Source organism: Protopterus annectens, chromosome 13.part0 (assembly GCF_019279795.1).
Source record: "Protopterus annectens isolate FY-2018-M chromosome 13.part0, PAN1.0, whole genome shotgun sequence".
Classification (NCBI taxonomy): Eukaryota; Metazoa; Chordata; order Ceratodontiformes; family Protopteridae; genus Protopterus; species Protopterus annectens.
In genome coordinates, this window is record NC_056747.1 from 968,601,610 (window position 1) to 968,620,322 (window position 18,713).

Here is an 18,713-nt window from a genome sequence, read left to right on the forward strand (position 1 = left end):
AACACCTATGTAGTATATTGCTGTCACTGCTATGTTTTAACATATTGAGGCATCCAGTGTGGTAGCGTCTGTACAGAGTCTGCATCTGTGGAGCATATCTCTCAACTGTCCACATGTTTGCAGGATCTTTAGATGTTTTCCTTATATTTTTGGTCTGTTCCTAATAAAACCTCTGGTTTTCTGGCAGATCATAAATGACTGACATCAGTAAATAATGGCAGAAATTTAAGTTTCAGATTCTAAAAGTTTGAGAAGTATGCTACAGAGCTTGAGTTTTTTTTTTGTTTTGTTTTGTTTGTTTTAAGTTTATAATTCTCCACTTAGCAGTGCAGAGAAAATGATTCAACCAAACTTTTTTTTTTCCTGTGAGGAAACTCTTGATTTACAATAACACACTGACTGATCTGTCTGATTAGTGTGCACGTTTTTGAATATTAACTAATTTTCATTGTATAATATAAATTAGAACTACATGTTTTCCTGCTGTACAACTTCGACAGATCTCTGTCTCAAAACAAAGGGCACACTGCAAATTGTTTTGAGGTTAGTCTGACCATTTCATTTCTCACCTGTTAGCCTGATGTAAGACCAAAACACTCTTAAGCTCTCATATTTTTATTCTTTAATGTTGTGTGCTTTTGCTAGCTTATACCGTTAGTTTTAATTTGATTTTTCAGTATCACAGCTGGCTTACTGTTTGTAATCAATATATATTTGCTATTTTTTTTAAATCTAATTTAATTTTTGTTTCATGTATGCTTGCTGGTTGATAAAGATTTCCACATTGTTTTCTGTCATTTGCTAGTCTGTGTTATCAAGAGATTTCCATGAAATTTCATAGTCTTTCCATTTAGTGCAAATTACCTGCTGAATGTTCATAACTACACTATGTCTCACCCAGTGAAGCTTGCTGCATAGTACTTCATAACTCTCAACTACATAACGCAAGAAATCTGGACAAAGCCTAAAATAATGGGGAGACAAAGGCCCAAAAATCAGGACAGATTTTTAAATATTGTCCTTATAAACTTAGAAAGTTGCTACAATAACAGGATTTGTGTTAGCATGCATTTTCTGTAGGATATCAAGTCTGAAACTCAAATATGTGTCATTATCAGACGTTGCTCGTTCGATTCTCAGAGCGTCTTCTGTGTGGCGACATGCGTGAATGGGCGTTCCTTCTTTGAAGGTTGTGCATTAGGCCCGGAAACCCAACACGTCAAAATCTACTGCCAATCATTAGCGGACCGGAGTTCCGCTGTGGCGACCCCTAACCGGGAAAAGCCAAAAGAATCAAAAAATTTACTGACTTCAACCCACAGTGATTTTCCAGAAAACCGCAAATTTTATGAGGAACTGAACAAAAATATGAGGCAAAAATCTGAACAGTTGATAGGTATGATGGACTACATACTTAAATGCAGTGTTGTTTGAAATATTAGGTTGTGTAGCATTACATGCCTATCTTTAAAGAGGTTATACAGTATTTTCCTGCAGATTTGGTACTCCCTGGTTTAATTCCATTTCACTTCAAAAGGTCCATTGGTATGGTAGCAGTATTTTGGCCTGTATCATCTTCTCTGATGGTTTGATCAGCTAGTTGAAAATTTAATGTAATTTGATTTGAGAACAGCTATTGCCTTGTTACAATAATTATTAACCTTTTTCTTGATTAAGAAACATCATCTAGGGTAACAGCTATTCAGTGGTCAACATCTTTTCTCTTTCTCACTCACTGGAGTACCTTATACTGTTTCAGTCCATACTGAGTAACATTTCCTGATTCATCTCCTGTCTTGCCAAATGTCCAAACATCTTTTGCAATCTGTCCTCTTCCCCACCTTTTTCTTCCTCATTTCCTGGATAGTCTGTTTTGTCCCCTGCTGTTTTTCTATCACATACCCTACATCTACCTCTTATCCTGTAATTACTAACCATTTATCTCTGCCATTTTCCTCCCTTGATCATTTTACTTCCGCTATCTGGCTGTCCTGCTGCTCTGATTATCTTGCACTCCTTCCTCTATGCACATACCACACTTCATTTCTCATTTCTTCATCTATTACTGAGACCTTAATCTTGTCTCATTTCTGCCATGCTGTTTTCCTTTCCTTTCCCTCCAGATTCACTGCTCATAACCTGCTGACACAACCTTGGTTAATCCACAATGTCATAGCCATGTGCTTTGTATGGATTTGTTGTCTCTGGTTGCTGCATTATTTTGTTAATTCTAATAAAGCAACCTATCCATCCATACTGATGTAGCTCATGTTTTAATATTAATGCTTTCTAAAGTTATACCGGGTTGGAATGCTTAGTCTGAATGCCTGGCACTCAGCCTTCCTACTTCTTCAACTTGCTTTGCAAAGTATGGACCAGATGGGATATATTCAGATTTGGCTCTAGAATATGCACATTTACTCAGCTTGGAAAGAAATACCATCTTATCTCACTCAGACAGTTCAAAGTCCTGTTCCACAATATCACCGTGCGATGTAGAGACATCATTCAAAACCATGGCCCTCCTACAGATGCTAAAGTAATAAATGACTCTGAAAAGCCCAAATCACTTATATTACCTTGTTTTATACAAAAAAACTATAATCAAGAAGAGTTTTCTTAAAAGAAGTCAAAATATTAGTAGGCTGTAGTCATCATTCTTCATTTTGTATCTATTTCTTCTTCCATTCTTGTTACCTATCCCACCATATAAGTTCAGTTTAAAATTTAGCAAAAAAGCAAAGATACCTCAAGTATCTATGAGTTCTACTTTTATCGGTCCAGACAGTATTTAAAAATATCGGATTCCTGTTTTTTTACAGCAGAAAAATCACTTGGAAACTAGTTTATGTCTTATTAATTAGTAAAGATATTGGAGTGTGCCTGCCCTTTTTCAGACGGACTGGAACCATAGTTTCTGAAACTTTCTGTGCTGTTTATTATTGCTTCTTTACACATACAGTGGATATAAAAAGTGTACACACCCCTGTTAAAATGCCAGGTTTTTGTGATATAAAAAAATGAGACCACAATAAATCATTTCAAAACTTTTCCCACCTTTAATGTGACCTAAAACCTGTACAATTCAATTGAAAAACAAACAAATCTGTTTGGGGAAAAATATATAAGAAATAAAAAATGTACAATAAGCTGGTTGCATAAGTGTGCACACCCTTAAACTAATACTTTGTTGAAGCACCTTTTGATTTAATTACAGCATTCAGTCTTCTTGGGTACGCACCTGCCATCAATTAAAAAGACTCTGATTAACCCCAAGTAAAGTTCAGCTGTCCTAGTAGGATTTTCCTGACATTTACTCAGTTGTCTGCTACAGCAAAAGCCATGATTCATAGAGAACTTACAAAGAATCAATGGGATCTCATTGTTGAAAGGTATCAGTCAGCAGACGGGTACAAAAAATATTTCCATGGAACACAGTGAAGACAGTCAACAAAAAGTGGAGAAAATATGGGACAACAGTGATGTTGCAAAGAACTGGATGTCCCTCCAAAACTGATGAAAAGACAAGACAGGAACTGGTCAGGGAGGCTGCCAAGAAACCTACAGCAACACTGAAGGAACTGCAGGAATTCCTGGCAAGTACTGGTTGTGTACTACATATGACAACAATCTCCTGTATTCTCCATATGTCTGGGCTATGGGGTAAGGTTGGAAGACGGAAGCCTTTTCTTACACAGAAAAACATCCAGGCCTGACTCAAATTTGCAAAATAATACATCAAGTCTCCCAAAAGCATGTGGGAAAATGTGTTATGGTCTGATGAGACCAAGGTTGAACGTTTTGGCCACAATTCTAAAAGGAATGTTTGGTGCAAAAACAACACTTCACATCACCAAAAGAACACCATCCCCACGGTGAAGCATGGTGGTTGCCATATCATGCTTTGGGGTTGCTTTTCTTTAGCTGGAACTGGGGCTTTAGTCAAGGTGGAGGGAATTATGAGCAGTTCCAAATACCAGTCACTTTTGGCCCAAAACCTTCAGGCATCTGCTAGAAAGACGAAGATGAAGAGGAATTTCACCTTTCAGCATGATAATGACCCCAAGGATGCATCCAAATCAACAAAAGAATGGCTTCACCTGAAGAAAACTAAAGTTTTGGAATGGCCCAGCCAGATCCCAGACCTAAATCCAATAGGAAATATGTGGGGTGACCTGAAGAGGGCTGTGCATAAGAGATGCCCTCACAATCTGATAGATTTACAGCACTTTGGCAAGGAAGAGTAGGCAAATATTGCCAAGTCAAGATGTGCCAGGCTGACAGACTCCTACCTAAGAAGACTGAATGGTGTACTTAAATCAAAAGGTGCTTCAACAAAGTATTAGTTTAAGGGTGTGCACACTTATGCAACTAGATTATTGTATGTTTTTTTTATTTTTTATATTTTTCCCCCTAACAAATTTGTTCAATTGAATTGTACAGGTTAAATCTCACATTATTAAATGTGGGAAAATTTTGAAATGATTTACTGTGATCTCATTTTTTATATCACAAAAAACTGGCATTTTAACAGGGATGTGTAAACTTTTTATATCCACTGTACATCCATTAAAACCCATTCTTATAGTTCTATTCCATAAGTTTAAAAGGTAGCAGATTTCTGACACAGCTGAGGAAGGATTTATGGTGGAAATACCTATCTTGAGTTCTTAATCAACTTTCAACTGTCTAATAGTGCAGTTAGGATTACTGCTAGCCAATTTTAGTGCTTTCTTGAGGTGAGGACATGGAGATTTATTGTATAATTAATTATTTTCTTTCTGTCTTTTGTTACAAGTATTCTACCTGAAGGGGTTTTCTTAAATTTTCCACTATATTTGGAGCAGATAGAGACTGACTTCTCAGTGCAACTATTTAGGTGTAAATAGCTGCAGGTGACATCTTTGATGGGGTCAGTAAGCCGAGGGTTACCTTTATACCTGTCAACCTCTTAGAGCAAAGAGATCTGGACAGAGCCATGAAAAATAGGGGGGACAAAGGCCCAAAAATAGGGATACTTCTTAAATATTGCTCTTCCAGACTTAGAAAGTTGATAAGATAACAGGTTTTCTATTGAATTAATTTTTTGAAGGGTATAAGGTCTGAAACTCAAATGTCCGTCATTATTTTCTGACTTCAACCCTCAATAATTTGCCAATGATTTACAACAAAAAACACAATCTTATGAGAAACAGACCAAAAATATGAGACAAAAATCTAGACATTCTGTGAAAATCTGTACAGTTCAGAGGTATGGTTACCTTGGAATTTATTTAGGTCATTTAGGAGTTGTAACAGGTTTGACATTTAGAAATCCCTAAAGATGGTGGAATTTTCAGTGGAGATGCCACCGATTTTAAAGGAAAAGATAATGGGTTGTTGTCAGACTTAACCAGGGAGGGAAGAGACACAGGGTGAACTTCGAGAAAGAACCAGATTGTGCGAATAATATCAAGGATATTTTGGGACTCTGATGGGAAAACTCAAAGCCTACAAAACACTCTGCATACTTGTTGTTTGTGGTACAGGCTTTGGTAGTTAAAGGTCCTGTGAAAATAGCATTGGGATGGATAGTAATTTTATCTAAAGCATTTAGGTAATTATTGCGGTCAACAGTAGACATGGAAGGTGATCTATAGTTAGCAATGATGTGGTAATTAGATTTATTCAATTCAAATTGGACCTCTAGAAATTCTAGGTAGAAATCATGAGTGATTTGCCACAAGATAATGGGATCCCTAAAAAGATTTATTCTTCCCCGTAGTTACCAGTTGGTCGGAAAAAAATGATAAGCACTGAATGCAGGCATAAAGGGTGTGCTATCACTACAATCAGTTCAGTTGGAAATTATTAAATTAAAACAGATCCTCACTCCTTGCCAAACTCGCATAATGGACTATTCTGCTACCAAGCACAAGTGATATTCAGCTACATTGTTTTGACTAGATTCAGTGGCAAAAAATAGGACTAATTCTGCTAATTTCCTTCCAGTTTTCTAACTGTTGTATATTGGCAACTACCTGTACAAATTTTCTGTAGTTTAATTGGGTCTATATTATATCGTCGAATGCTTAAAAAAGCAAACGATGAATAATCGACCCCATGTAAGTGAAAGCTTACAATCTCGAAAGCTCAGAACAGCAATTTCTTTTCCAAGGAAAAAAAAATCACTGTTCCAAAAAAAAAAAAAATTGAAAAAAAAGTAACGGAAGCGGCCAAGCAAATTCTTTCCCTGGGAAAAATTTGCTTAAAAGCCGCTTCAACATTTTGCCTTTTCGTTGTTTTAAGTTCGACCAAGACGGATTCCATAGAATGCGTCTTCGGTCATCTAATCGGAACCCGTTTAATTTTCCACTACAACATCATAACTCTTCATCCTGATATAATAAGCTTCTTCACAAAAATAGTTTAGCAGTTATAATTAAATGATTCATATTCTTTACTGTTTTATATTATTTGTGTTATAACAATAGTATACATTTACCTGTAGCATTTCGGTTATTATTCTTGATGGATATGCCATTCTTAGAAGGGCCAGGCTGCATTTTTTAGCTTTTATCCTTAGTAGCATGGTAGTAATCTGAAATTTGTTATAATAGTATAGCCATACAGTCAGTGTTGATTCTGAGTTTTATTCCTTGTTTTTTTACCACTTCTTTTTAACAGACACTAGACTATAGTGCCTTTTATTTGCAAGCTCTGAACACAAAATGTTTCAAAGTTTCAGCCAGTATATGCTTGTGAAAGTGCATTATTTGTCACATTACTAATATCTCTTTTTTAATTAGGAATAAAAATAGAAAATGCACAGCAAATGCCACATACTATAGAAGATGCATAACTAATAACTGCAGAAAGGCAAACACAGAACAGAATGTATATTCTGTGGATACAGTGCAACATACAGAACAATGCTTCGTTAACCTCTGTCTGTTTCTCTCTCTCTTGTTTTAGAACCAGGCTGAAGCTCACTTCAAAGGCCATAAGCATGCTCGGAAGCTCAAAGCTACAGAGGGCTCAAAACACAAACAAAAAAATTCTACAGCCTCAAGAAACAACAGTGCAGCAAAGTCCTTGCCAATGCTAAATGGAGCCGTAAGCACAAATCTTAATAACACAAGTAAGCGTGATGAATAACTTGTGATATATCAATTTAAACATAACTGATGTTCACATCACAATATCATTCTACCTTTCACCATTGCATCAAGTCAGTGTACACTTTATAAGAAGAGTGAAAAAGTTGTTCTGTTTTTATAACACACTTGTTTATGTATTCTGTTTCAAAAATAATTATTGGTCTGATAATTTTCACATTGCCTGTTGTGTCCAGTTTTCACCAATGTTTCCATTTTACCTAGTCATAGAGTCTTGCAGTTTTAAGATGGAGGTCCTGATTACCAAGTGATTTAATTAAGGACCTAGTGAAAATATCTGATAGGATCTTAACTAGAATTTTCTGATTCCTAGATCTATCATCCTATATCCAGCAGCTAATAATTTAAAGTAATTTAATTACCATTGGTTAGCACAGTGTCAAAGGGTACTTGCAACTTGATAACATCAATGTATTGCAAACTCAGAATTCCCAGTTTATGATTATCCAACTTAAAAGTGTGTGAATAGCATTACCCAATGGGGTTCACACAGAATGGTCATAAACAATATTAGCTGGATCCATGTAAGTTTGGCTGGCATTCCAAACACAGGGCTGAGTCTCTCTTGGCTGCTGGACAGACAGTTGCATAATTCATAGAACAGATTTAATGCCTGGCAATATGTAGATTATGGCCCATTGTGACAAATTTACAACATCCTGTGCATGTATCCAGCATGCTATGAATTTCAACAACAAGCTGAGATGTGTAACAAAAGGAGCGGCACTGTTCCACTGCAGGGCACAAAAATAGATTGAGTGCATAGTCTGGTAGCCTGTACATGAAGAAGCAGTACAATGCAATGGGATTTCTAAGTCATCATGTACTGAGTGCATAGGCACACAGCATGGCAACCTGTGTGTCTGTCTGTTCATACATGTGTGTGTGTGTGTGTGTGTGTGTGTGTGTGTGTGTGTGTGTGTGTGTGTGTGTGTGTGTGTGTGTGTGTGTGTGTGTGTGTGTCTGAGTGCATTCATATGCCTATGTTTGCCAGTACTGTTGTATGACACTTCTGGCATTGGAGGGTGTGAAACTGTAATAGAAGGGGAGCAGAATCAATTGAGGTACATAACAAGGTAGTCTTCAAGATTTACATTCTTTAAGGTATGGCAGGGTGTTTTGGGAGTGGGTTAACTGACCTAAAGAATTGCTGGTGTGGATAAATAAACATATGTGCTCACATATACATGCATATTGATTGGTGCACACAGTATGGCAGATTGTGTCTCTACACATGCCTTGACAGGACTTGCAGCTTGGTGAGTGCATACAGCACAGTAGCCTGTACAGCCCCGCAATTAATTAGCTGCACACGTAGTATGACATCTTGCCAAGTGGACATAGCATGACACCTTGTAGTAGCATAATGCCAAGGGTATACTGCAGAGAAAGTTGTGTCCTGTGTCAACGCTTGTGAATCTGGAGAAAGAGGACACAGCAAGCAAAGTATGCACAGCATAGCAGCTTTGTGTTCCCTTCAGTGCAAAGAGCTGTTTTGTAGGAGCATGTGTGTGTGTGTGTGTGTGTGTGTGTGTGTGTGTGTGTGTGTGTGTGTGTGTGTGTGTGTGTGTGTGTGGGGGCTAGTTAACTGTAAGGAAGAGCAAAGCGTTTATCAACTTAATTGCAATTACATACACACACACACACACACACACACACACACACACACACACACACACACACATACACACACACACACACACACTGTATATATCTATGCATGCATAGATATTTCTGTAAACTTATTTTTCCAGTTACTGTACCTGTCTTTATAACGATTCCTTTTTGTTTCGGTATGTTAGTAGTCCTGTGGCTGCCTACTGTATGCTTCTTGCTTGGTACATTTACATTTTACAGCTAACAAATATGCTTCTAATATGGTGAGCACATGGCTGAGTCACAGATTTCTGTAATAACAGTTTCTGCCAGCAGCAGACACAGAAAACAGAGATTCATATTTCAGATAAACCTGAAACAGATATTTCCTGGCAGTACCAACATAGGAACAAAAGTAGGCAAGCAATCATTAGGACCATAAGATATCTAGGCAAATACACTTTTAACACAAAAACCAGGAACTGAAACAAACTTACACTAAAAACCAAGAAGAAACGGTTCCATGTACAAGAATCCGTTTATTGAGCGCTTTTGTCAACCTCAATTAGCTGATGAAGTCTGCTGATTGAGGCTGACGAAAGCGCTCAATAAACAGATTCTTGTACATGAAACAGTTTTTTCCTGGTTTTTAGTGCAAATACACTTTTAAGTCGACACACTTAAAAGTTCTTATAACCCTTAAATATGTAATAGTGTTCACCTTCTATAGCAAACAAAACAGTACATGACCCTGGTGTAAATGTGTGTTTACCCATCCAATCATCAAGACTAACCTTAAAAGGTAGCCAAAGTAGTACTTTGCTTAATCTGTAGTGGTAACTTATTCCATGGACTGGGAATACATTGAGTTAGGGACATACCCTTCCAGTTAGTCTTACTTGTTGGTGGACCTTTAGGTCCATAGTGTGGGTGGTAGTAGAACCACTGTTTTTGAGAAGAAACAGGAACTCAGATAAGACAGTGTCTTTTATGACTCAAAAAGTGAGACACAGCTTACCCTGGAACAGACTGTAGACTATTGATTATAAGGACAATTGTAATCTTTCAGGATAGTTGAAGTACTTAAGTCCTTTAATTTTCTTAGTTAGAAAGCTCTGAGGCCTTTCCTTTAACCAGTTTGCTTCAATTTGTACATACCAAAGGGGGCATTGTGTTCAATGATGGGTGTGATAAAGGAAGAGTACAGTGGGAGGATGATTTCTTTGGATCTTAATATATTCCCTTATTTCTTACAACTGTATCTGTCCAAAGAGAAATATCTTTTATAACATATGAGGAGGAGCATATTTTTTGCTGAGTGCTACTATGCTGCACTTTTTTGCATTTAGCTTGAGACCATTTTCAGTATTCCAGGTATGTGTATATTTCAGCCTTTGCTGGAGATGTTTAATATCAGTGGATGAATGGATAATAATGCCCAGCTTGCAGTCATCAGTAAGCGTGGTTGACCACATTTCCAAGATATTGGTTTTGATGCTGTAAAGCAAATGCCGAACAGGAGTGGGCCTAGCACTGATCCCTCTGGTTCACCACTAATTACAGTTTTATGTTTAGATGGAGTACCAGCAACTTTCACACCATGGATCTGTTAAAAACCCAATTTGTATGTGATAATATCATAGGTAATTTGTGCCATTGAGTCAAAGCCACTCATCTTGGCAAAGCAGTTTGCATCATACTCAATATGTTACCTTAGACCAACTAATTTCTGTTTGCATGAGCTTCACAAATGTGATTGTGTGCTTGCATGCATGTGTATGCCCGTATGTGTTTGCACACACACACACACACACACACACACACACACACACACACGCGCGTGCGCGAGTGTGTGTGCATGTGTGTGTGTGTGTGTGTGTGTGTGCGTGTGTGTGCATGCGTACATGCATGTGTCATATATGATGCTGGTGCGTTAAATACCTTACCTTTTCAATGTAAATTACCAGGTTGTATATGTCCATATGGTAAAATGTCTTTTTGCTTGTTGCAGCCACCAACAATAGTTACAGAAGTGGCACATCATGTATGTATGATTTCTAAATTTGTATTTTGACTGAAAACTTCAGATGCTTCATTTAATCGGAAATAACAGTAAGAGATATGGCATAGCTGCAACCTGCCATAAATCTTTCTCTCCAAAACAGTTTATCAGAAAATTGGAATGGAGAGCCAAAGGTTTGATTTGTTCTTGAATGTGTATGGAATAGTTGAGAAGTCTGTGAAGGTATAATGTGCCATAGTAATGCATGCTGCAGGGAAATAAGTTTAGTATACCTTTGAATTTCATGAGATAGAGAAGGATAGAATGGAAATGATGAAATACAAGTTCCAGGACTACTGTAAGCTAAACAAATCTTAAGCAAATTTGCCATTCAGGCACAGGGTACTGTGGAAAGTGTTGACATTCATATTACTGATTTAAAGCATGAAACCAAAGCTAGTAAATGTGTCTATTCGTACAGTTCACTTACATGTGGCAGAGTAGTATGTGGCATATGAAATTATGAATGGGCAGATGCAAGAATCTGCCCTAACTTTAGTAAAAGCCATCGATATGTACTGTGCAAGTAAAACAAATTTTAATCAAGAAAAATAGTTAACAAAACAATTAAATGCACATGACAAGAAAGTATGAAAAGCTGGTAAGACTAGGGAGAAATTGGACCACAAGAAGCAAGTAACTGTAAAGAATTCCAGAAGGTGACTAAGCGTGACATAAGAAAATGTCCTGCACTGGGCTAGTTACTGTATGTAAGTTGTGTAATAACAGGGATAAAAATGGAAAATTACAAGTCATTAACAAAGTAGATGAATATAACAATAAAAAAACATTAAAATGATTTGGTCATTGGCACTGTAGATGTGAATACAGTGCAAAAGTGTGAACCAGAGAATATGCTTGAGAAAAAATGGAATTTTCTGAGCTACAGACTGAACAATACAAAACAAATAATAAGACTGTATATTTAAACTAGATAATGAGGGAGGGTGTGACATGATGGCTGCTCAAACGTTTAAACCACTGAAACTGAGAGATAAGCTAAATCTATTCATTTACAAATTATTTCTTCAGGCTATAAAGTTTCACCACTGAATCAAAAATCATTTAGCTGCAGATACAGATATGAGAAATATAAGATACTGTTTCAAATTATTAGAAAAGACTGTCCTTCAATACTGATGCATTTGAACTGTTAAGAGGCTTGGCATGGTGAAAAGACTGCACGTTGTACATATACAAGGCAGTAACCTGATGCATAATTTACTGGTCTGGGATATTTTCCAGGAGGCATGATATTCAGATTGATCCTACCACATTACCAGTCATATATTCTCCCAGGAAAATTCTAGCAGCTCTAAATAGTACAATTTTGAAGCAATTTAAAAGAAAGTGGAGGGATATTATAAAACAAATTGAACTAGGACATGTGGTAAGTATACAACAAATTAAACTAACTGACTAGAGTAACAGCATGGTTACTATAGTTAAACCCTGTAACATTTGCATGCATATAGATCTGCTAGATTTTACTAAACTATGTAAAATAGAATATTATCCATTTTGTACAATGGCAGATGTCACTATCATGTCAAATGCAAAATGTTCTCTGTGTTAGATGATAATGAAAGGTAAAGGTAAAGAAGAATGCTCCAGACTGTGTAAAACTAGTATACTAAATGAAGATACAGATGTCTTTGATTACTATTTGGCATTTCATCTGTACCTTAAGCATTTCAGAGATATACAGTACAAATGATTGGAGGGCTTTATGACGTAGTCAAAATTATTCAAGATATTCTGTTCTAGGATGCTTCTACAGAAGAACAGGATTATAGACAGATTTACTTATTGAATAAAGTGAAACAATATGACCTCAAACTATAATAAAAGCAAGCATATAATCAGAACTGTAGAAGTGGGATACATGAGCCATGCTTCACTTTAGAGCTCCTGAAATTAGATGGTCAGAAGGTCAGAGCAGGTATGTAGTTATGGCCAGCAGAAGATAAACAGGTATTAAAGATGTGTTTGGGCATGATACAGCAATTCAAATTCATTCCTAACTCATCGAAATTAGCATGCCATTAAGGACACTGATAGAAAATAATATATGGTGACACTGAGATGTGGAGCAGAAAAAGAGTTTTGAATGTTTATGCATTAAAGTTGTGTGTGTGTGTGTGTGAGTGTGTGTGTGTGTGTGTGTGTGTGTGTGTGTGTGTGTGTGTGTGTGTGTGTGTGTGTGTGTGTGTGTGTGTGTGTGGTGTGTGAATAAGCTTGTTACGTCAGCAGTTGGTGCTAGTGCTAATAATATAGGAACTGTTATTTTATAAGAAAGATGGGGGTGGCCTTTCTTATATGCATTCAGATAATTTAATGACTGCCAGAAAAGTAAAGATTCATTGCAATATTAAGCAAATTAATATGCTCTGCATTCAAGGCAGTGCAGGCTGAATCATTTCTGTATCTTCATCCCACAAATGTGGAGCAGGAAGCCACAATTACTAAGTGGTACACCACCATCTCTAACTATAAGAGCATGTATTTTGAGTGACGTGTTAGAGTTTAATACAGGTATACAGCTAAACATCTATTAATTTTCTCTCACACACAAACATATTCACAGAAAAAAATAGTAACTGGGCCACATCTGAAACAAGGACATTTTTATTTGAAGCTTTCATGGTTCAGCCGCATGCAGCACTTGATTATGTCAAACCGCTAGTCATGTTTTCCTTCCCCTGGAGTTAGTTATTAGCTCCCCAGCTCTGTTCCTCATTCACCAGGTCTGCTGGAACTGCCATAATCTTCCTTGGGTTCAACCCAATTGTAGTCCAGAACTGGTGAGGAAATCAGGGATACTGGTGCAACATCATGCGGCTTGCCATGGAATATGCCCTAACTCTGATTCCCTTGCAACAGACTTTGCAGCTCTGTGATTGCTGCTTTTGGGAGGTGCATACTGTCTTATGCATATGTGCAGCCTTTTGACCGAGTGGCTCACTGCTTATGCAGCACAGAGCTGGCCAACCTTCTGAACTGTATATTGCAGTGATCCTTTAAGATGCTTCCCTCTCCCCAGGATAGGTGAGCCAACATCAGACGTTTACTCCCACTGCCCCCTGCAGCCCCTTCATTGCCCATGCCACTAATCAAACACAGGTCTTCTTATGCCCAATAAGGGCTTTGTTCATTTCTATCATGAAGGCTCAATTCAAACTGCTAGCCCTGGCACTTTTCATTATTTGCCCTCAACATTGCTCTCAACTCTGGACATGCATAGTAAAGCTGGGTGTGTTTTGCCATTTACTGCAGCATAAGCAGATTAACCCTCTGTATAAATATATACATGTGGAAGTGCATGACACCTAGCATGCATATTAATGCACTGAGGTATACAGTATGTTTGCAAGCATTACTATTGCCATGCATAATACTCATATTACAATGCTCTTTTATGATTGCTCATGGGCTGTACTTGAAGAAGCAATCCTTTCAACATACACACACGAGTGCAGCTACAAACACAAAATCATAGTCCTATGACAGCTAACATTAAAGGTGATATATTTTTCCTCAAGAGCTCTTATGAAATATTCAGATTGTTTTCCAGATTTCAAACATAATAATGATGGAACAATCCTAGTAACCTTACTGTCTACTGCTTCAGCAGCACTTCAATGCTTTGCACAGACAGTGCTATAACAAAAAGCACAACTCACAAGCTGACAGATCCACTCACAAATGAAGAGTATTCTGATTTTCATTTATGGGTCATGCTGGTTCCAGTGTCCCATATAAAACACACTGTGCATGATGTTTGTCAATACGATAACCTATATTCTAGATATGGCAAATAGACTACAAATACCATTTTATTTAATGACTTGTAAAAACTTCAGATAGAAAAGAAAACAATGGCCTAAATCAATGACTGGCATTCAGTGTTTATGCTAGCAACATTAAATACAGTTCTGAGAAATAAAATGCTATCAAATAGCTTAGACAAATAGGTAATAATCTGCTCGTCAAAACTATCTTTGTATTAACAGATGTCTAAATATGAAATGATGGTGCTTCTTCAAAAGGTTTTACCTCTTTCAGTGTAAAAATACTAAGACATATGTGGTAGAACTTTTACACGTGTACCACTGTTAGTAAAGTAATGTTACCTTGTGGTCATGTCTTTATTTGACTAAAACCCAAAAAGTAACACAGTTTCAGCATGCATGCATATGTGTGTGTGTGTGTGTGTGTGTGTGTGTGCGTGGGTGTGTGTGTGTGTGTGTGTGTGTGTGTGTGTGTGTGTGTGTGTGTGTGTGTGTGTGTGTGTGTGTGTGAGACAGACAGAGAGAGAAAGTGTGCACATGTATGTGAAAGAGAGACAGACAGAGGCATAGACACAGACACAGAAAGACATACTTTGCAAACATTATTTACAGTATATTGAAATTCATCAAGCTACCAGTTGAAAATATTGCACAAAAGTAATTCTATATACATTGTTCAAATTTAAATGTAATGATTTTCAGTAATGTATTTCACTCGTAGGGCTGTCATCCTAAGGAGACTGAATGCATCATTGGGATGTCTTCCCTAGTTTAATGAATGGGTCATAGGGCTGTCATCCTAAGGGGAATAAATGGGTCATAGGGCTGTCAGCCCTAGGAGAATGAATAGGTTACAGGTCTGTCATCCTAAGGGGAATGAATGGGTCATAAGGCTGTCATACTAAGGGTAATGAATGGTTCTTAGGGCTATCATCCTTAGGGGAATGAATGGGTCACAGGGCTGTCATCCCTAGGTGAATGAATGGGTCATAGATCTGTCATCCTAAGGGAAATGAATGGGTCATAGGGCTGTCATCCTAAGGGAAATGAATGGGTCATAGGGCTGTCATCCTAAGGGAATGAGTGTGTCACAGAGCTGTCATACTAAGGGAAATGAATGGGTCATTGGGCTGCCATCCCTAGGTGAATGAATGGGTCATAGATCTGTCATCCTAAGGGAAATGAATGGGTCATAGGGCTGTCATCCTAAGGGAAATGAATGGGTCATAGGGCTGTCATCCTAAGGGAAATGAATGGGTCATAGGGCTGTCATCCTAAGGGAAATGAATGCATCAGTAGAGCAACTGAAGGGATGCTTGACAGGTAAAGGGGGGGGGCAGAACAAAATAAAAATAACTGAGCTACCCCTGCCTTTAATACCAATTCCACTATTCTACTGTTATAGTCCTTTCATTTGTCCTTTGCCTTGACTAATTTCTTTTTTAATTTCCTCTTTTCTGATTTTCTGTCATTAACATTTACCTTCTCGTTATCAACATCTGTCCCCTTTTTGTCCTCTTGCTCCAGCCACACATTATTCCTTAAGAGTCTCTTATTCTAATCCACTGGTAAATCTTCTCATTTTTAAACCTCTTCTTTTACAATTCTGTATTACTAACAGCACATAATTTAACTTATATCTCCTTCTACTTACCAGGTGTAAAAATGATATATAACCATATGGAAATTACTTGTAATTGTTCTGTCTTCTACTTCGCGAATATATCACATTTGTGTATCAGTAATACAGGGTTTACCCACTGCTGGTGTGCACATTGTGAAATGTGACTGACCAGACAAAGTCACCCATAAGGAAACTCTGTATTACCCACACAAATATGTGATATATTTATTTATTTATTTATTTATTTATATTTGTTGACCGGGAGTGTCTGACTGGACGTAGGTCCATTTTCAGTGGAGGCCCGGGGAGAAAAGCTCCACAGTTAAAATAAACAGACAGTAGTTACATTGGATTACATAGCGATTAACAATTTACATAGCAATTACTTACAACATATTTACAGATGAAGAACATAGTACATCAGTAGACAACTAGAATCTTTATCTGTGAAGTACATAACAGACATTAAAAAATGTTAAAATAGGAAGTTCCTGCTGTATAAGTACTAGGCTTATGAGCATCTGAGCTTGCTATAATAAAGGTAGTTAGTGGAGTGGAAAGAAAGGTAGTGGTTGGATGGCATGCGTGATATTAGAATGGGAGTTGCAAGGGCATAGCCAGCATGTTTTTAGGTGCGCTTTTAGTAAAGTTTTGAAGTGGGTGCATGATGGTACAGAGCTATGGTGCAAGAGAATAGTGCTTCACCAGCAGAGTTATTGGCTTTAGTGATCTGCAAGTGATTTTTGTTGCTGGATCTTAGTGGTCTGGTGGTGCGATAGGGTTGGAGTAGATTCTGGAGGGATGGGACATTTAGTGGATGGTTTACTAGTTTTTGGGCGAGTGAGAGTTGATACCATTGAAGGAGGTGAGGGAGTTCAAGCCAGCCCAGTTCAGCAAGTGAGAGACAGTGGTGACTACGGTAGGATGCCCTGTGGCAAATTTGGCAATTTTGTTGTAGCAGGTCTCTAGCTTGTTTAGATCGCATTGCCTTAGGTTGGTATATATTGGAGAGGCATAAAGTAGGGTGGAGATAAGGTGGGAATTTGCTATTGAAATCTTTGCTGCTTTGGTGAGAAGATGCTTATTTCTGTATAACGCTCCTAGTTTTTTGTGGACTTTTTATGGTCATGGATATGTGAATGTCAAATTTTAGTTTGTCTATTTCCACTCCTAGCAATTTGGTGTGTTCAGTTGGGTATATAGTGGTGTTGTCTTTGCTGTGATGTTAAAGTGAGAGTTGTTTTGAGTATGTTTGGTGGGTTGGAAGATGAGTAGTTTAGTTTTGTTTGGGTTGAGTATTAATTGGGCATCGGATAACCAAGTTTCAACAGAGGAAAAGGCTTCCTGTGTGACTTTTTGCAGTTTGGGTAGGGACTGGGCTGAGCAGATGATGGTCGAGTCATCTGCGTATTGTATGAGTGTGCCATGTGTGGTGGCAGAGGCTAGATTATTTGTGAAAACAGAGAAGAGTAGGGGTCCAAGGATGGATCCTTGGGGAACCCCTATGGAGACAGGTAGTTGGGGAGATATGTCATTCTGCCATACAACGGATTGTTGGTGGTCAGACAGGTAACTCTGAAACCAGTTGGTGACTGATTGTGAGATGGATAGGTTATTGAGGACAGAGATAAGTTGTTTGTGTGGGACCATGTCAAATACTTTAGATAGGTCTAGGAAAGTAGCAGAGGAGAGATAGCCATTGTTTTTATGCTGAAGGATAGTGTTAGTAAAGGAGAGTAAGGCAGTGGTGGTGCTATGGTTTGGTCGGAAACCATGCTGAGTATTGGAAAGGAGGTTGTTAGTAAGGAGGTAGTCTGAGACCTGAGAGTATATGCATCTCTCTAGTATTTTGGAGAGTGGAGAGAGAATAGCTATGGGGCGGTAATTGGTTAGTTTTGTGGAGGGTCCACCTTTGTGGAGGGGAATTATATGTGATACTTTCCACAGTGTGGGAACATAACTTTCTGACAGAGATCGGTTAATCAAGATGGATACTAGGTAGGCCAGAGCATCAGCTGCGATTTGTAGGTATTCACTTGGGAGGTTGTCTGCTGCTAATTTGGTGGGTTTAAGTTTAGTTAAGAGTTTTTTTATGTTGGAGGTAGGTACAGGAGAAAAAGAGAAGGCAGTGGGGAGATTAGTAGTTGAAGGTGTGGGTTGGAGGGGAGGGGTGTTGTGTTGTTTAGCTAGTGATAGTATGGTTTGTGTGAAGTGTGTGCTGAATGAGGTAGCAATATTTTCTGAGGAGTGAGTGATGTTAGGAGGAGGGGTACTGACTTTACCTGGGTGGAGGATGGAGTTTATGGAGGACCAAAATTGTTTGGGGCTGTGTTCGGAGGAGTCTAGGGCAGACTGGTAGTATTGGAATTTGTCCTGTTTTATTAGCTTGTTGGCTCTATTGCGTAGTTCTAGGAATTTCTGTCTAGTTGAGGGGGTCTTGGTTTTGCGCCAGTGCTCCCAGGCTTTATCCCTGTTTTTCATTT

General features: G+C 38.1%; 1 protein-coding gene across 1 annotated transcript in view; it reads left to right on the forward strand.

Moving 5' to 3' along the window:
* ZNF385C (zinc finger protein 385C) overlaps window positions 1-18,713 on the forward strand; it is a 1,443,898-nt gene that overhangs the window by 1,318,617 nt on the left and 106,568 nt on the right. The window contains exon 6 of the mRNA XM_044054735.1: window positions 6,955-7,120. Within this exon, the coding sequence (XP_043910670.1) occupies window positions 6,955-7,120 (166 nt within the window). The remainder of the gene's footprint in view (window positions 1-6,954; window positions 7,121-18,713) is intronic.